At 47.3% G+C, this 19243-nt stretch overlaps 3 protein-coding genes across 6 annotated transcripts in view; 2 read left to right on the top strand and 1 right to left on the bottom strand.

The window, feature by feature from the left end:
• The first annotated feature begins 366 nt into the window (after positions 1-366).
• Positions 367-7519, top strand: NFE2 (nuclear factor, erythroid 2). Its single transcript, XM_023759694.1, is given in 4 exon segments — positions 367-608; positions 4854-5023; positions 6257-7099; positions 7101-7519. Coding segments are annotated over 3 exon segments (1122 nt in total). The 5' UTR covers positions 367-608; positions 4854-4909; the 3' UTR covers positions 7266-7519.
• A 2759-nt stretch (positions 7520-10278) lies between these two features.
• HNRNPA1 (heterogeneous nuclear ribonucleoprotein A1) lies at positions 10279-16757 on the bottom strand. 4 transcript variants are annotated; one of them, XR_001349602.2, is made up of 12 exons: positions 16628-16757; positions 15965-16081; positions 15518-15664; positions 15182-15392; positions 14997-15089; positions 14820-14912; positions 14462-14536; positions 14086-14244; positions 13382-13537; positions 13090-13155; positions 10617-10690; positions 10279-10422 (listed from the first exon to the last, which is right to left on the bottom strand). XR_001349602.2 is itself a non-coding variant. In XM_023759664.1 (11 exons), exons 1-10 carry the CDS (start codon positions 16640-16642, stop codon positions 13100-13102), a joined length of 1122 nt encoding a protein of 373 aa, XP_023615432.1. In that variant the 5' UTR covers positions 16643-16757; the 3' UTR covers positions 10279-10690; positions 13090-13099. The 4 variants fall into 4 exon arrangements, 3 of the variants coding, with proteins under 3 accessions (XP_023615432.1, XP_006095857.1, XP_006095858.1); XM_023759664.1 differs by having other exon boundaries at positions 10279-10690; XM_006095795.3 differs by lacking the exons at positions 10279-10422; positions 10617-10690 and adding an exon at positions 12143-12853.
• Positions 16758-17265: 508 nt separating this feature from the next.
• Positions 17266-19243, top strand: part of CBX5 (chromobox 5) — a 37911-nt gene continuing 35933 nt past the window's right edge. The window contains exon 1 of the mRNA XM_006095791.3: positions 17266-17439. The gene's annotated coding sequence lies outside the window, so the exon portion shown is untranslated. The remainder of the gene's footprint in view (positions 17440-19243) is intronic.

Below are 19243 nucleotides of genomic sequence, written 5' to 3'. Positions count from 1 at the left end.
AGAGACCTGGCCCTTTTCTTCAGCACCCTTCCACCTTGCTATGACTCAGTTTCCCTGTCCCTGAGAGAGTCAAGCGAGCAGAGGGAAGGAGGTTACAGCTTGTATAACATTTAGAGGTCACTTTGGAGCGGAACACCCGCTTGGAACTCATGTGCATGGGAGAAACACAGACCTGGCTGGACTCCTGGGCTCAGAAGGAGGGCTGGGAGAGGCTTGAAGCCATGTGTGCCCCTGCTGGCTGGGATCAGAGTGGGGGTGGGGTGTGGGCAGAAACCACACCGGGCTCAAGTTTCCTCCCTTGGCCAGAAGGGGCAGGAGAAGAGGAGGGCCACAGGGAAAGGGGAGGGTTGGAGGAAGGACCGAGAACTCCGGCCGAGGGCTTCATAGAGGAGGCTGGTGCACCGCCCAGCAGCTTCCCCTGCTCAGTGCTCAGTGCTCAGCCTGCAGACTCAGCGCTCAGCAATGGCCAGGGGGCGGGGCACAGACCTCCCAGGTTCTCAGAGGTAGCAGGGATCCTCGCGAAGGAGGTGTCAGCCCAGGCCCAGCCTCCCCAGAGACAGCACCTGGAGCCTCATCTCTCTCTGCACCCAACTTGGAGCCTGCCACAGGTGCCTGAGGGGCAGGGTGGGAGGGGGATTCTAGTGGGATCCAGGGACAGGCTGGGGGGGCGGAGGAGGAAGAGGGAGGAAATACCCAACTTTTGGCATGTTCTTAAGAGATATCAGACCTTCCCAAGCTGCCCCTGGTTTAGGAATTTGACATCTTTGGGAACTCCTCCGGGAGAAGACCTAGATGGCTCTGGAGTGTTCTGGGATTCTTGGGTTGAATGGCTGTGGATGGGGACCAGACGGTGGTCCGCTGAGGCACCCCTGAGGGGCTGGAGAATGACCCTGAGTAACCCTTCAGCAGGCTAGTTGCCCTGGAGAAGATCGTAGACTCCCAGGAGAAAGTACCATTCTTTCTCCTCGCCATTTCATCATGCTGCCCTGTCCAGCCGGCTGGGACGGTTTGGTGGAGGCTGAGGAATTGGAGACATTGGAAGTGTTGTTGCAGCAAGATGTGCTGGTGGGAGGGTGGGGTGCTAGTTCTTGCCTCCCTTTGCCCTTCTCTTCTCTGGGCAATAGAGATCAGCTTGGACTGGAGGGGAGCGGAAGGATCCCATCCCCAGTGTAGTTCCTTGTAACTGGAAGTCATGGCAGCAGAAAGGGAGTGGGCAGGGAAGCAGTGGAAGGGGAGAGGGGCTGGGGCTGGGACTCTAGTCATTGGCCCCCAAAGGACTGCAGTTTGGGGTCTAGGGACCATGTGACAGGATGGTCCTCTCCCCCTTGTTCCCGTTCACCTGTTTGAGTTATGTATGTCCTCAGGAGATTGAATCTCGTTCTGATCAACTCCATCTCCTTTTCCTCCATTCCCTTTGTTTCTCCCTCATCTATGTGTCCCTCTCCCTCTTCGGGGATTCTTCCTAATCTCTCCAAGTAGGTTGCTCACTGGCTACTCCACACCCCAAGTTTCACTGATCTCTCTTCATTCTTTCACTGCTTCTGTTGACACCTGGAAAGGTAGAGTGGCCTAGTAAGCCTCAGAAGAGGCTCCTAGAGGCAAGCGCCCCCTCTGCCTTGTTAAGGCAGTTAGAGCTCCAGGCAGCAGTTGAGGCCAAATGTCTTCCTCTCCCCAGCATCCCTCCCTAACTGGTCCTCCTGTATCCCTAAGCAAAAAGCCCCGTGTCATTCTGTGAGTACTCAGGGACTGTGATGAGAGCTTTCTGGGTACGACCATCAGGACCATCAGGATGAGAATAAAGAGGGTGGATTATAGTCCCTGGAGATGGCTCCAGTCCTACCTGATACACAATGTTGGGGAGTAAGATGGCTGTGTGACCACTAAACTGGGAAGTGGAAACTGATTATTCAAAAAGAAAAGGGACACAGGGAGTCCCACTCCATTTCCCAGCATTCTCTAGTTTCTGCACCCTCTGTGATGTTCTTGTGTGTGTGCGTGTGTGTGATGTTCTTTGGATCCAATTCTCACTGTACTCTCTTCCCCGGTTTATATCACTGGCTGCTACACCCTGGCTGATCCTCAGGAGAGTAGGCTCCGAAGACTCAAGGGGCCTATGCTTGGTATATAGGCCACCCCATCATTGAGTGTCTAGGGAAAAACATACTCCTCCCCTTTGGCCTGGTGCAAACTTGCCACTGTATCAGAGAGCTGATGCCGAGGTTCTCTCAACTCCCCCTTCCCCAACTTCTTGCTTCTCTCTGCTCCCTTCTGGTTCTCATTTCCCTGTCCTAGGGTGAGGTGGAGATTGAGCTCCTGGTCTTCATGAGAAGAGGCTGATATCTAGTCTCAGCCATTGGGGCAGTCAGAACCCAGTGTTGCCCGGGCCAAAGATCGGAAGCTAGGAGAAGCCTGGAGACCACTTGCCAGTTGGACCAGTTTAGTGTGTCTCAAAAACACCAGGGCACTTGTTAAAATGCTGATTGCTGGGTACCCGCACTGATGAATTCAATTCAGTAGGTCTGGGGTGGCTTTCAGGATTCTGTTTTTACGAGTACCCAGGTAATGTGGTGCCTGAGCTAGAAATAATCTACTGCCTCTCACAGTAAGGAGGTTCTTCATCCTGTTTCCATTAAATGGAAGAGACTGAACGAGAAGCAATTTGCCCAAGGTCATGCATCTGGAAGGCCAGAGAACCTTTCTCCTGCCTCCTAGGGCAGAATCTTAGTATTGCACCTAAGCCTCAGGCCTAGGAAGATATAAGGAGAGACAAAGGGTGGGGGTAGGTGGGTGTGTGAAGGACTGTGAGGCAAGAGCCAATGTCCCTGCCCCATAAACCCCTTCTCCATTCACTTTGCCTTTGGGCAATTTCCTTCAGAACCTGGGTGGGGGAGGGTGGATTTCCGGTGTTGAAATGGCATCCTGGACAGACATAAACACCCCACCCACTCTGCCCAATGGCCAGGGGCCTGTGCCTATACCAACTCTCAGCTCTGGGGACGGCAATAGAACAAGGGGGTAGGGGCAGGGGCTGGAGGAGGTCCTCTTTCTGAAGAATAATTTGCAGCTCTCTCTAATTATGTTGTGGGATTCGAAGAGTGGACTCCATAACCAAATAGGCCATCCTTGTGGTAATCTAAGGTCATGCAATTTGAGGTCATTCCGTCCCATCCCGTCCCATCCTCTGTTCTTCTATGTTTCCCCTCCCCCTAGCCTGACTGCTTCTACTTATATGACAGGAGTAGGGAGTAGTGTCCGGCCTTAAGAGATCAGGAGGTCCCTGCCAAATTTACTCAGAATTTCTTGCCGAAGGCAGGGAGAACAGATGCAGGGAAAACGGGTGACAGGGAATAGGGAGGTAGGATAAGGAGAAGACTGACAGAGAGAAGATGAAGGCAGAGGTGAGGGTTTGCTGAGAAAGTTAAGCTGTCCAAGCAGAAAGGGATCTCCAAGTTCCACTTGTCCAACACTCTAGTTTTACAAATGAGGAAAGAGGCTCAGAGAAGTGCGATGACTTGCCCAACATCACACAGCTACTTTGTGGCAGACCTGCAGCTAGAGCCCAGATCAAAAGAAAAGGGGCTGGAGGGGAATACGTATTCAAGGCTCTAAAGCAGTGGTTCTCAACCTTCTGGCCCTTTAAATACCGTTCCTCATGTTGTGATCCAAGCATAAAATTATTTTCGTTGCTACTTCATAACTGTAATGTTGCTACTGTTATGAATCGTAATGTAAATATCTGATAGGCAGGATGGTCTGAGGCGACCCCTGTGAAAGGGTCATTCGACCGCCAAAGGGGTCGCGACCCACAGATTGAGAACTGCTGTTCTAAAGAGATATTCCCTAAAAGAGGAAAAAAGAGACTGAGATCCCACAGAAAGAATCGATGATGTAGACCACTATTAAAGGCTTGGGGTATGGAGACAGAGGGTGAGAAGGCACCTAGAAGGCGATATAGGCTATTAGACTAGCCGTGAGTAGACTCAGTCAGTAGAGGTGCCAGACCTGACTCTGCTATTTACCAGCTTGGGTTTCAGTGTCTGAATGGACCTTATAGGATCTTGGTGAAAATCAGCCTCATAAACGAATGCTTGTAAAACACTAGTACAGTTCTTGACAAATGCTTAATACATCTTTGTTACCTTGGAAGAGGAAAGGTCCCTGGCTGTGGGTTGGGGTATGGACAAGATGACCCTGCAGGGACACAGGGCAGAGGTCCAGTGACTCCAGAGACCATTCCTCCTCTGCTGTTTGCAGCTGATAAACCTCTTATCTGGCCCAGGCAAGGGAGTCCAGGGCCAGGATAGGAGGAGAGGGCAGGGCAGCTATCAGGCACCAGGCCTGGGCCATATCTCAGAGAAGGGGAGGGACTGTCTGCGTGGTTCTTCCCACAACACACTCCTTGGGGATCCCCAAGCACTCACTCTCATCTTGGGAAGAAAAGGCTGAGATCCTAAAACTGAGAACAGAGGAGGAAAGCAGGAGTGATCCCTGATGTTGCCTCAGAAAATGAGGAGGAAAAATCCAGAAGACATGACTTCTGCCCCAGCCAGTGATACAGTTTTGGGGAGAAAGAAATAGGGTAAAGAGAAGGCATCTTGTCTGAAAAAAAGGGTAAAGACCTAATGTGCTCCCAAAGGAACTGCCTACAGCCATAGCAGAGGAGGTGGAGGTCACCCTGCAGAGAAAGACGTTCTAGCTTGAGGAGCTGGTTGATGAGTCTAGCGTGAGGGGGGGGGGGGAGGTGAGGTCTCTCCTCTCAGGTACATTGGAAGGAGCCTCTCTCTGGAGGCAGGCAGGATAAAACTGCTGACCCCTAGTAGGAGAGCCCTAACCCCATTTCTCCTTTGATACAGGTTGCTGGGGCCATTTGGGTTTTGGGGGACCCTGGACCAGGCCCTGGCCCAGTAGGATGCCCCCGTGTCCTCCCCAGCAGAGCAGGAACAGGGTGACACAGCTGCCCACTCCGGAGCTGGGTGAGATGGAACTGACTTGGCAAGAGATCATGTCCATCACTGAGCTTCAGGTGAGTGGAGCTGGGGGCGGGGGGGGGGGGGGGCCCGGGGGCCGGGAAAAATAAAAAAACAAAGAGTCTCGCTGGGACTGAGACAGGGGGCTGGAACAAGCAGGGCTCAGGGTCTCAAGCTGGAAATGTTCCAGGCACGGGAAAAGGAAGGGCTGAAGTAGAAGGGAGATCTGGATGTTAGACCAGAACATTAAGGGGAAGGGGTGTGGAAGAGCAGGGGACAGGAGTGGTGGGGAAGGAAGGATTTGACTGGGGAATGTATGCTCTCAGCAGCCACTCTGCACACATCTCTCTACCCCACCTCCGGCCCCGCCTTCCCTTCCTCACCTTCTTTTATTCTGACCTCTCTTTCCTCCAATCCTGCTCGTCTTCTCCCTTCATTTTCTCCCCCTGCCCTCAGCAGCTGGGCCCCTTTCCCCCAGGTAGCTGAGCAGTAGTTCAAGGGCCTCAGGAAGGGGGGTCAGTCTATGCCAGGGTCCTCTCCTCCTGCTAGTGGACAAAGGGGTATCTGTTGGCCTAACAATAAGGTCTTTGTCCCCAGCTGGGCTAGAGCAGGGTGGCTCCCCAACGTGGTTTGGGGGCCCTGTTTCTAGCATGTTCTCTCCTCCTCTCTGCACCTGGGCAGGGGCAGAGGGACTGAAGAGTGGAGGGTAGAGCTGGCGCGGGCTCCCCAAGGTGCCTCTTAGCCCCCAGGGTGACACAGCTGCCCACTCCGGAGCTGGGTGAGATGGAACTGGCTCTGCGCCTGACCCTTTCTCTCCCCTACCACTACACATGGGCCCCCGGGATCTGCCCTAAGCCCTGCTCCCACACAGCAGCTCCCTCTGCTGGGCACCCAGGGCATGGCCAGGACCTGAACTTGACCCTTTGACCCTAGATAACCACAGCAGGAAAGCGTTCTGAGGGGTCATCTTGGATAACAACTCCTTGTCTTCCTGAAAGAAATAAAGAAACATGAGCCATTTCAACCTAGTAAGAATTCCTGAGGAGGAGATTCCATATGTTAGTTCTTTCTGAAGTCCGTCCTCAGTGATATCCATTCCTGTTTAAACTGCTTTCCTCTTGGAAGACTTGCATTGCAACTTTACAAGACGCTTTCAATGATTTTTAGTGCCTTTTTGTTCCTTTGTTGTTATCTCACTGGGTCTTTCAGAAGGACCGAGCTTGGTCCTGAGAGAGCTGGTTCTCTTCCTCAGCCTGTCTCCAAATCTCTTTTTATGTCTTTTCTTGCAGGGTCTAAATGCTCCAAGTGAGCCGTCGTTTGAGCCTCCAGCCCCAGCCCCATACCCTGGGCCCCCACCACTCCCAACTTACTGTCCTTGCTCAATCCACCCAGATGCTGGCTTCCCCCTTCCTCCACCACCTTATGAGCTCCCAGTATCCTCAACTCATGTCCCAGACCCCCCATATTCTTATGGCAACATGGCCATCCCAGTCTCCAAGCCACTGAGCCTCTCAGGCCTGCTCAGTGAACCCCTCCCAGACCCCTTAGCCCTCCTGGATATTGGGCTGCCAGCGGAGCCACCCAAGCCTCAAGAAGACCCAGAATCCGACTCAGGATTATCCCTTAACTATAGTGATGCTGAATCTCTTGAGCTGGAGGGGACAGAGGCTGGTCGGCGGCGTAGCGAGTATGTAGAGATGTATCCGGTGGAGTACCCCTACTCACTTATGCCCAACTCCTTGGCCCACCCCAGTTATGCCTTGCCACCTGCTGAGACCCCCTTAGCCGTAGAGCCCTCTTCAGGCCCTGTGCGAGCCAAACCCACTGCACGGGGGGAGGCAGGGAGTCGGGATGAGCGTCGGGCCCTGGCCATGAAGATCCCCTTCCCTACGGACAAGATTGTCAACCTGCCGGTAGATGACTTTAATGAGCTGTTGGCACGGTACCCGCTGACAGAAAGCCAGCTGGCACTAGTCCGGGACATTCGACGGCGGGGCAAGAATAAGGTGGCTGCCCAGAACTGTCGCAAGAGAAAGCTGGAAACCATCGTGCAGCTGGAGCGGGCGCGGGAGCGGCTGGGCAGTGAGCGGGAGCGGTTGCTCAGGGCCCGTGGGGAGGCCGACAGACCCCTAGGAGGTGATGCGCCAACAGCTGGCCGAGCTGTACCGTGACATTTTCCAGCACCTTCGGGATGAAGCTGGCAACAACTACTCCCCGGAAGAGTATGCGTTGCAACAGGCTGCTGATGGGGCCATATTCCTTGTGCCCCGGGGAAGCAAGATGGAAGCCTCAGACTGAGCTGGCCCAACTGGCGGGACCGGTGATGGAGATTCCCTTCATTCCCTTCTGATAAAGGAACTCCCCGACCCTGAGGCCCAGAAGAGGACAACAGTGAAAAACCTGACATGTTAGGTCCAAGGTGTGTTCAATGAGGCTTGCTGTGAGACAAGTATGTGAGGGGAAGGCTGGAATCTTTCTGTGATTCAGCTCCCCGGGTCTCCAACCTCCACCTCTTGTTTGAGCTTTGGTTTATAAAGCACTCTACAGAAATAGTTTTCCACTGTGTCTTCCTTCTCCAGGGAGGGTGATGAAGCGGAGCTCTCCTCAGAGCTCATTTCTTGGTTTTGGGGGGAGGAAATCCTGCCAAGCTCCTTTCTTTCCCCTACAGCTCTGTGTAAGAGTGGCACGCACAATTTTGGCTCTAGCAGTATGCGATCTACCACCTTCATCCTTTTTAGAGCCAGGGGCCGTGAATGATCTGAGGAACTCCACCCTCCCTGGTGGCCCCCTATTTATAGAGCTGAGATTGCTGCCAAAGCTGGCTAGACCTTCTATGCAAGGTCCCTGAGGCTTATTTAGGCTTTCCCTTTCTCAATTTTTGGAACACAGGAGCCTAGAATACCCACAGGCCTTTTTTCTATTTCCCTCCTCCTGCCTATTTCCATAGGACTCCCTCAGCCCGGCGGGGGAATATTCCAGAGCTCCCTAAGACGACGAGTGAGCAACTCTTGATTGGAATGAGAATTTGATTGGATGTCTAAGTTTTAGGGGATTTCACACCCAAGCCTGAGTAAAACCTGCTCCACAGTAGAGCACCATATGCATTTTGGTGAACTTTTCCTTTAAAATTTTTATTGATTTTAGAACAGGAAACATCGACCCACCATTCCACCAACCCATGCATTTATTGGTTAATTCCTGCACGTGTCCTGACTGGGGATTAAACCCCTAACCCAGCCAGGGCCTGTGAAATTTTCTATCTCCCTAGTTATGTTAGACACTTTCTTGTTCCCCACCCTTTTCTAGATCCTTGAAGACCAAGGGCCTTTTATTTGTATTTTTTCAATAGAATTTTCTTGAAACAGTAATTTTCAGATGTCATATCCAAGTTCTGACACTTTCACCTCCTTGGAGTTGGGTAGTTCCCAATCTTCTCAGGCCCTGAATTACAAACTTATTTTGGCATTTTGCTTCTATTTATACTTCTATTCAACTTTACTAGCTCCATTCCAATGGGGAAATCTTACTTCCAGATTCTATAATTTTTAAAATATATTTTTATTGATTTCAGAGAGGAAGGGAAACATCATTGATGAGAATCATTGATCAGCTGCCTCCTGCATGCCCCCCACTGGGGATTGAGCCTGCAACCTGGGCATATGCCCTTGACTGGAATCGAACCTGGGACCCTTCAGTCCGCAGGCCGATGCTCTGTCTATTGAGCCAAACCAGCAAGGGCTACTTCCAGTTTCTGATAGTGACACTACAGTTGTGAGACAAAAGCAGAAAAGTGGTCAAAGATGTGAAATCTTCGTATCTGCACATTCTGAAAAACATGTCCAAGTTTAGGGAATTGAAAGTAAAGCTCTCTATTCCTAATAGATCTGAAGAGTCCACACTTGTCAACTTTTGTTCTTTCAAAAAATTGAACATGTGGGACCAAGTTGTAGAGGGCAGGGCCTGGGGTCAACTGTTCAGAAACTTATTACTCCCCTAAGGCAGTGGTTGCAAACCTTTCGGACCCCATGGACCACTGGTTGGCGACTGCAGGCTGCCCTAAGGGACATCAGTTTTCATTCTAATCCAGCTCATAAAGGCAATTCACTGAGCACCTAATAAGCTCTGGTTCAAAGAATGACACATAGTGAGGACAATGCCATGCTTATGTACACATTACCACGAAGACCATCATATACATTGTTTGGTATGTGCTTAAAGCAGGGGGAACAGGCTTTTGGAGAGTAAACTGGTTGTGAGCCTATTTTGAAGAACTAGCACAGGGTAATTATCTTCCTTGAGTCTATTTCCTCTAACTTGTATCAGTAAGGCATCCATCAAAGTACACAGAATGTAATACAATTGTTTTTATTTTTAGGAGAGAAATGTCAATGTGAGTATAACATTGATTGGCTGCTTCCTGCATGCCCCTCTACCTGGGACTGAGTGTGCAACCCAGGCATGTACCTTGACTGGGAATGGAATCTAACCACCTTTTGGTGTATGAGACAACAGCCAACCAAGCCACACTGGACAGGGTTGAAGTTCTTCAATAAGAATGCTTTTAGCTCTTATTAACCAGTCATCCCAGGAAATTAAAAAAATAAAAATGTATTTAGTAAACTCTGGTAGCCCGAGTTGTCCTATCCCACCAAACCACCATGTGAAAAACCACATCTAGCAACTTTAAGTCACAAATGGAGATTAAGCAGCAAGATAACGTACTTGCTACCCCACCCCGCCTTAGCTGATTAAAATTGAGGGAGGGTGACCTCCTAAAAATAGCAGGGAAAAATGTTAAGCCTTTGCTAAAATTGCCTAAGATACCTGGCCAATACATACTTGTTCACCAAAGAGGACATCCACTATGCCCCTCCAGAATTTAACAGATAAGCATAGCTCTCCTGAGACTGGAGTGGGACAGCTCTGGCTTTTACAACTTCTCTCTTGCCAGGAGAACTAGAAAAAAAGATGTGTTCTCAAGTGGAGCAACAGTTACCAGCTTACTTCTACCGGTCACAATTCAGCCCTGCAGTGAGAGCCCAGCCTCTCAGATTTCAGTTCCCACAACCCAATCCTTCCTTGTTAATCTGAACACCAGCCCGTGATTTAAAACATTTACCTTAACTGCTAGGTTCAAAATGCAATGACTTTTTACACGAGGCCCTGCTTCTTTAGATTGATCCTGCTAGTAAGTTTTCTGGTTTAGCAGACACCTGGTATATCATTACCTCCTCTAGTTCCCATTCTCAAACTTGAGGGGTGCAGTGTCAAGTTTACCCTAAGTATCACGAAAAGGAGAAAGTGAAAGAAACAAAGTTAAAAGCATTTTATTTAAAAAGCCCATTCATAAAACTGAATGATTAATTCAAGCTGCAACACAGCCCACGAAAACTGCATGGCAGTGAAAATGAAGTACACATTGGCTCAGATAAAGGTCGTCCTCATAAGGATGTTCCTGCAAAAAGAAAAAAAAAGTTATGAAGTATTTACACAAGCAGATGAAAGATTCCCATTCTTTTTACTGGGAACCCAGTTGCTTTATTAACAGATTTCTATTAGATCAGATTAGCAAGTCTTTGGTTCTGAGGCAGATTCATTCTATTTTGGCAATACCAATCATTTGCTTACCATTGCTTTATAAAAATTTACCTTTTAGCCATGAGCTTGGACAGATGAGTTTCTGTTTAAGACGTGTTGATAAGCCTGTAGTACCAGACTCCTCCCTAGAAAAGCAAACAACCTTTAGAACTAGCTTTTCTGAGATAAAGTCCCATCTCAGGCTAAGTCCCCCACCCCCCAATTAATGGTCCACCCGCCCTCCCACCATCACTTTGGGGAAGAGTCTAATGCATTACTTTGAGCCATTGTTTTAAGGAAATGGGTCAAAGAAGTAGGAAATAAAATTAAGGGCCAAAAATTTATTATTCATAGTAGATACAGTTAAAGCACTCATTTCCTTCAATTGTTATCCACCAAGGCTAGGGTGTCAATTTAAAACAATCCATCTCCAGAAAAACCAAGTTCAGCTTAACTGGACTAGTTTTGGCTCAATATATTAAGGAAATATAACAAAAAACTGGATTTTACATAACTATATGGATGTAAGTAAAATCTGTTCTTACCTACCAGCATAGCAATAAAACCTTTCCTCCTGGTTCTGACTGCTAGTCCTAAGAGTCAGGTGTGCCTTACTTTTGTCTGCCTCCTTCCTTGCGATGGTCACTGAAAATTCACTCCCTCCTAGCTTTCATGGAGCGTGCCGTGGCCTGCCCCTGGCTTATCTGTACTCCACATACCACAAGTGTCTACTCTCAGCTGTAGAGTGTCTGAGCTCGGAGCCATTCGCGCTATGCTTGCTAGCAGTTCCTAGTAGCTGAACATCTCTCCTGGATCTTTAAAGGCATTGTCAGGAATCCTGAGGTATCTGCAAACTCCCTCAATAGTTAAGGTTCCACCTGCCATTGCAAACTCAGCCAATATCAAACCCATGGAACTGTATCATCCATCCATGCTTTCCCACCCGCCTCCACTCCACCTCCCACCCATCACCACCCCGCCCCCAGACTTCCAAGTAACACACCCATGGGATGAAATACAGTCCTAGTGATAAAACAAATCTCTATGCTACTAGGTAAGTACAATGGCACTGAAAATATCAAAGGGGAGGGCTCAAAAGAACCTATATACAAATAACAATGACTGGATAGTATGTAACTTAAAAGATTTAGAAATCATTTTCCATACAATTAACATTTTAGGATGGTTGTGTGATCTTGTGCCGTGTTTAAAGGAAAACTGCAGTTATCATGTTTGTAAGCAGTATGGTTCCTAAACATGCCCATAATTTTTGTTTCCAAATAGGCAACTAGTGTGGTTAAAATCTATAAACCTCTATAAAGGCCCACCCAACCAGAACAAAGGAAACTGCAGTTTTCCTTTAATGTAAGCCTATTTTGTGTAGGAATAAGAATTTCTTACTGGTGCTGGCCAATTTTAAAAAACATCTCCCAAGTACTCTAAATCTGTTGACTTTTGGGGTGGCATTAGCCAGCAGCTGGTTTCTATTCTCTGGCAAAGCTTTGAACTTGAATTGTGATAGAAGTATTCAACATTATCAGGGGTGGTGGGTAGGGAAAGTCCAAAGCTCTGCCAGTCCCAAATCCATACAGTTGTCATTCAAGAGGATAGTAAATCGTTTATTGATTACACATGATAATGGATGATACACAAGCTTCATATCCATCTATAATTTTATCTGGTACCATAATTCAATTTAGATATATTGCATAGGATGTGCCAACAATCATTAATAACCAAATAAACTCCATGACTCTGCTTGGGTGACCCTTTTAATGGTGATCTCCAGGTCACAACACAGTAACTGTCAATTCAACTACACCAAAGTTTCTGAAGACAATGGCTTCTGTGCCCAAGCAGTTTGTTAATGAATTTCAAATGGAACCTGGCATCACCCTGAAGGAATTCTAGCTTCACACTGTTGGGGTAATTTACCAAGATGGCTTCAGAGCAAACTAACTTTACACAGCACATTTAAAAAAAGACACATTTATTCAGCGTCATGATCAGACTATTACATTTAGCAATCAACAGCATGGGTGCAAAAAAAAAAAATCTACATTAAAACCCTTGGTTGGAATGCTTTACACTTTCCACAGAACAGAAACTAAAATAACCTGTTATACAATTAGTCACAAATACAGTCCTCGAGTTTTTTTTGCCCATTCACATGAGTATTGTCTAACACATGTCTTCTTTGTAGCAGCTAGGCCCTGCCACCACTGTGCTTGGCTGAGTTCACAAATCTGTTGTAACCTGTAGCTTCCCTGTCACTTCTCTGGCTCTCCTCTCCTGCTAAGCTTTGTTTCCTGTTGAACAATATGGAATAAAGTTGTTAATCTAAACATATTAAGACTTAAAGGCTACAATCCAATATCAAGTTTTGTTTCCCACAAATTTTGCTGATCTGAATTATTAGCTTAATATCCACAATTTTACTGAAGTTATAATGTTAACTATGTTGCACTGCTTAGCTACATTAGGGTTACTGGGTTCATTATCAATTATGAAAACTAAGCCAAAATACAAAAAGATGTTTACTTACCTGGCAGTAATTAAAACCTTCTGCCACTGCCATAGCTACTGCTGCTGCTGGAACCGCCATAGCCACCTAAGAATAAGGGTTGTTCCTTTAAACTTTTGGAAATATCAATAGTAATGCGTTTATGTTTGAAGCAATAAAGTTAAAATCTGAGGTTAAGCTCAGATATTTTCAATTTAATTGCAAATTACCAATCACTTCAGTATTTTGAAGGCTTTAAATTGTCAGCTTTTTATTACTAGTACCAGTTAGAAATACACTTAGCCCTCTAATACTACATATACATGCACCATACCTTGGTTTCGTGGTTTGGCAAAGTATTGACCTCCACCACCATAAGGGCCAGAACTTCTGCCTCCAAAGTTTCCTCCTTTCATAGGCCCAAAATTTGAAGATTGATTGTTGTAATTGCCAAAATCATTGTAGCTTCCACCACCTCCAAAATTGCTTCCTAGGAATGGAAAGAGGGCTGTACTGAATCTATTTAGTGTTCAGAGTGTGGGGGGGAGGAAAACGAGGTTGCACAACCTGCCTGCCTTTCTCCCAAACTCGGATGGCTCCAACGTTTATCTTTGCATTTCCTATTTTCTGGACAAGGCATTCAGTTGAATAATCCAGTATTCAAAAAAAAAAAAAATGTACCCAACTCACCATGACAACAGAGCATATTCTCTAGCCTTGAAGGCCTTTATCCATCCAGGGGCACTGCAAACACATGCTGGATACATCAACTAAGTGCCTATGGTCCCAAAGAAGTTAAAACACTAAATCCTACTCCAGCTAATCTAGTTCCAGCTGAACACGCCACTATCCACTTATTCAACTAGTTGGGAGTGAGGCGGCCCCAGCTTAAAGCTAGGAGGTAGCATAGCAAGCCCATTAAAAAGTACCATGCAGTGTACCACATAATGCTTTTAAGAGCATCTAATCCCCACATGGGCATAAACTACAAGACTAATCTAGCTACTGCACCAAGTACCTGGATCACTGGATACCTACCACTACCACCGCCAAAGCCGCCTCCGCCTCCTCCGTTGTTATAGCTGTCATAGCTGCCACTCCCGCCATAGCCACTGCCCTGGTTTCCATAACCCTGTCCACCACTTCCATAGCCTCTGCTTCCTCCAGAGTAACCAGGGCCACCTCCTCCATAACCACCTACAAGAATACAATTCTTCTCAATAAGACAAAAGTATTCAACAATCAAAATCTGTTTAAGGCTAATGGGAAACAGCCTGCTTGAATCATGCTGTTATGGTCAGAGTTTAGCTTGTCATGCACTAGATGCACTAGAAGTTTTAGTTTCTACCCATCTATTCTGTAGACAGCCAAAAAACCTTTTCACTTGTCTAATTCCTAAAACAACAAAACTTACCATCATTACCAAATCCATTATAGCCATCCCCACTGCCACCATATCCACCGCCACCACGGCTGCCACCAAAGCCACCTGTAAGAGAGCAAAATTTTAAAGCAGGTTTGAAGTATATAAATTGCATACAAAGTCCAGCCTTGTAAGTATGAACTCTAGGAAGTAGTTCCTGCACTATAACAATGATTTCCATACCAGAGTCTTTAACTTCTGGTTAGTGAGAAGTCACAACATTTGGATAAAATGTAACTTTGGAAATGTTGTTACAATACTGCCACAGATTACATAAAGGACAAGTTATCTCCGTTAACTAAATTACAAGCTTACTATTACTTGGTAACAGTGGAGCATAATCCAATACCTCGACCACTGAAGTTTCCTCCACGTCCAAAGTTGTCGTTTCCACCAAAACCACCTCCACGACCACCTCCGAAGTTTCCAGAACCACTTCGACCTTAACAAGAAAAGTTTTAAGTGTTGAACCATACAAATTAGAATTGAGCTTTAAGGTTTATTTAATAAAAGCAAAAACACCCACCTCTTTGGCTGGACGAAGCACTAGCCATCTCTTGCTTAGACAGAGCTTTCCTTACTTCACAGTTGTGGCCATTCACAGTATGGTATTTCTGAACTATATTTGAAGATAAAAAGAACACAGTATCTCAGGGTTCAGAACACAACCCAGACTTCAGAACCCTCAGCAAAATGTCACCTGATACTTACTGACAATCTTGTCTACAGAGTCATGGTCGTCAAAGGTTACAAAAGCAAAGCCTCTCTTTTTGCCACTGCCTCGGTCAGTCATGATTTCAATCACTTCTATTTTCCCATACTGTTCAAAATAATCTCTTAGGTGATGTTCTTCAGTGTCTTCTTTAATACCACCGACAAAAATCTTTTTCACAGTTAAGTGGGCACCAGGTCTTTGAGAATCCTAAGAGGGAAAAGGCCCCAATTAAGTTAGAGCAGGATCTATCCCAAAATTAGGATCGAAGTTTCTTGCCATCCCTAGCGTACCTAACGGCACGCTTCCAAGGGGAAAGAAAAAGCATCTCTTACTTCTCTCGAGACAGCCCTCTTTGGTTCCACCACTCTTCCGTCCACCTTGTGTGGCCTCGCGTTCATGGCTGCGTCCACCTCCTCCACAGTGGCATAGGTGACAAACCCAAAGCCTCTGGAGCGCTTGGTGTTTGGATCTCTCATCACCTGAGATGTAATTCATTTAATACACAGTAAGATCCCCAAAGCCACTGACATTTCCACCTCGAATAAGGTAACAGGAAACTTTATACCGGCCCTTTATACAAAGCCCTGCAGCTCCCATTACCCACCTAGTGTAAATCTAGGAATAAAAGCCTTTTAATCACTTAAGCCCACACCTTCCCGCCCAAGTTATCTGCAACTGTAATCCTGTTAATTTCCCCAAGCATTCAGACGGAACTAGAGCAAGACAAGCCCAGGAAAATCGACAGGTTCTACTGCCCTTTTGTCTCTTCCAAGCCTTACCACACAGTCCGTGAGCGTTCCCCATTGCTCAAAATGGCTCCTCAGACTCTCATCGGTTGTTTCAAAGCTCAAACCTCCGATAAAGAGCTTCCGCAGCTGCTCGGGCTCCTTGGGAGACTAGGAATGGGGGGAGAGGGGAAGCGTTAAGTGGGCGCTTAACGCAAAACACCTTTCCCGTACGAGAAGCAGAACTAGACAGCCCCGTGCTAGCACTCATATTGTTCCCGCGGGTCCCAATAAGCCACGTGCTTCTCCCCGTGGGGGAGACCTTATGTTGGGGCTGGGAAACCGCGGGCGCATGCGTCCCTACTTCCCGACGCACGCGCAACAAAAGGACTAGGTGGGAGGGATCCATTGCCAGTAAGAGATTACAGCTGCTTTTAAGAAATTCGCCTCTGAGACAAAGCAAAAAAAAAAAAATCGGTGTAATGTCTAAGAGTCTTACTGGGAGGAACGAGCGGCTGATAACTAAGGATTTCAGGACGACGGCCTCATGGCCACGACGAGGACAAAATGGCGACCTGAACTTCGGGAGGGGTAGGCCCTGGGCACGACCCAAGAACTGCCGAATGGGCTGGTGCAAGCAGCCCATCCACACTGCATCCCATAGAACTCAGGAAGGGACGAGGAAGAAAGTTAAGTTGTAGAGAGCGTCTAACTCACCTCAGACTTAGACATGATGACTGCAACAGGGGAAATTCCAACGATGCTTACTCCGCCGCGTTCACCAGCAGAAAGGAGTGATCTAAGGAGCGTATCTGCCAGCCTACTTTCGGCCTCGCTTTTTTATCCCGCCTCCTCCCTTGCGGCATTGGTAGACTCCGCCCCTTGGTAGCTCTGATAGGATAACTGACATAGCTTCCTGCTCCTATTGGTGTGTGGTGCGGCATTGCTGTAACGTCATCCGTTTGGGCGTTCTACGCAGTGCCCACCCCTCGGAGACTATTGGTTCCTGAGTAATATTATTCTTAACTCGTCTGATTGGCTACCCCACCAATCATTCATATTTAAATATACCTAGGGTATTTAAATAACATTCTAACCTTCCACGCTGCAAATGTTACATTGTACTCAGTTGTCAAAGCATGATTAATACTATGTATCAAAAAGTAGAATGTGACAATTTTATTTTTTGCAACAACCGCCTGCAGAACGCATGTGTAGTAAAATGGCGAGTTCACGCAGGCGCATTAAGAAGTTCCGCCTGGCTCAAGAAACACGTGAAATGGCGGGCGGGAGACGGTGGCGAACCTACAGCGCCTGCGTAATGGCGGGAGTTGTGCCTCGTTTTGCGCAGGCGTAATGGGCGGAGAAAAGGTCTGGTCCCAGGATTGGTAGCGCAGGCGCAGGGACGGATCCGTTTTGGCGGGCGGTTGGCGTTGCGCAGAAGACGGCGGCAGCGGTGGCTTGTGGTCCGGCTCTCATCACAGAGAAACAGAGAAGACATTTGCGTGAGAGATCGGTCTCGATCCCGGGTAAGTGGCGGACAGTCTTGCCTACCGATGGGAGGTCTCGAACCGACTCCAATTGAGCCCGTTATTGTGTGAAATGAATGGATCGCGAGGTGGGGGCTAGTGAAGGGGGAGCGGTGGGTCTGGCCAACCAATGGAAGGACAGGGGCGGATGTTTTACCCCCGCAGGTTCTGTGGAGCTTTGCCCACGAAGAATTTGACTGGCATGTGTATAGACCAATTGAGTCTGTCTTTAGCTGCAGACTGATCGGTCCTTGGGCCATCGGAATGTGGGAGGCGGGTTTTCTCCTCCTGAGCAGCATTTCACTGAGCCAATGAGCACGAAGCGCGCGGTAGGTTGGGCTCCTCCCAGAGGCAGCGGTTTGACTCCAATGGGGAATGAGGGAGTCGGGCGGTTAAATGGATGGACCAAATCTGGAGCCAGTAAAACATCCTATGGAGAGCGCTCGGCTGGTCGTCCAATCAGCGCTCAAAAAGACAGAGGTCTTAGGTTTGGGGTGGCGAGGAAGGGTATTCGATGCCTGTGATGGCGCGTCGGGGGTGGGTGTTTTGTCCACAATGACTTCTCTAACGAAGCCTTTAGGCCTCCATCCTATAAACCTCCCTGGTAGGGAAACTGCATTTGCTCCTGGATACCTTGAGTTTGCCATTTTCTCTGTACTTCCCACCATCCAAGGGAGGTTTTTGACTTTGAGAACTAGCTCCATCAGGAAGACTTCCTTGAAGTGTTAAAATGAATGGGATAAAGCTCTATGTATTGTGGAAAGGCATCCGAAAAAAAACTACATGATGCCTATTTCCACGGGCAACTCAATATTTGTAAAAACAGAGAAAGTTTTGGAAAGCTTCATGATACAGTGGGATCGGGGCAAGTTGGATCTCTAATGTTTAAATCTTTGCAGGGATTATAAGAATTTGTGATTAAGGTTAAGCTAAAGCCCTGACCGGTTTGGCTCCGGATGGAGCGTCAGCCTGTGGACTGAAGGGTCCCAGGTTCGAATCCAGTCAAGGGCATGTACCTTGGTTGCGGACACATCCCCAGTAGGGGGTGTGCAGGAGGCAGCTGATCGATGTTTCTCTCTCATCGATGTTTCTAACTCTCTATCCCTCTCCCTTCCTCTCTGTAAAAAATCAATTAAAAAAAAAAGATTAAGCTAAAAAGTCAAGTTTTTGTTGTTGTTTGTTTCCATTCATAATCGCGTACTCTCACCACCATTTTCCTTTCACCGTGAGAGTGCTGTTTTCCCCTTAGGATCTAAGGCCATTCTCGGTCTAAAGTATATAAATAAAAAAGTAACTTTTTGAGTACTTAGTATCTGCTAGGCATCATGCTAAGTCCTTTACAAGAAATATTCATCTTTCCCAGTGCCTTTTTCTTTGAGGAACTTTTCCCACCACATATGTCTCTTTACACCATTAAAGAGCTTCTAATCCTCTCTTTTTGCTCCTTCTCTGAGATTGTCTGAATTTGGATAAGAAGGAAGCTGCTTGAGGAGGGTGATATTTAGGTTGTTGGTGGCAGGAGGACTCATTCATCACTTAGATTATTGTCTTTTGATTATATTTCCTTCAAAGTGTTTACTTGTAGTCCATCTCCTGTTGGTAATGCCCATTTTGCTTATTCTAAGATTTTTAGCAAAATATAGAAATTTTCATTACATTTTGGCTATATCAGAATATATGCTGCTCTAGTCACTGATTTATTTAGGGTCAAGGGAAAAATGTTTAAATACTGTAACAGGTTTAGCTACATATGAAGTACCCTTATGATTAGAGACCTTTCTAACATAAAAGATAATTTTAGTTG

The sequence above is a fragment of the Myotis lucifugus genome, unplaced genomic scaffold (assembly GCF_000147115.1).
Source record: "Myotis lucifugus unplaced genomic scaffold, Myoluc2.0 scaffold_160, whole genome shotgun sequence".
NCBI lineage: Eukaryota > Metazoa > Chordata > Mammalia > Chiroptera > Vespertilionidae > Myotis > Myotis lucifugus.
This window is presented reverse-complemented; position numbering and strand designations above follow the sequence as displayed.

Coding starts and splice junctions, on each gene's coding strand:
- HNRNPA1 (XM_023759664.1), bottom strand. Junction 14,913..14,996: donor TGCTTCGTCCAGCCAAAGAG/GTGGGTGTTTTT, acceptor TTTCTTGTTAAG/GTCGAAGTGGTTCTGGAAAC. Junction 14,245..14,461: donor TAATGGATTTGGTAATGATG/GTAAGTTTTGTT, acceptor GTATTCTTGTAG/GTGGTTATGGAGGAGGTGGC.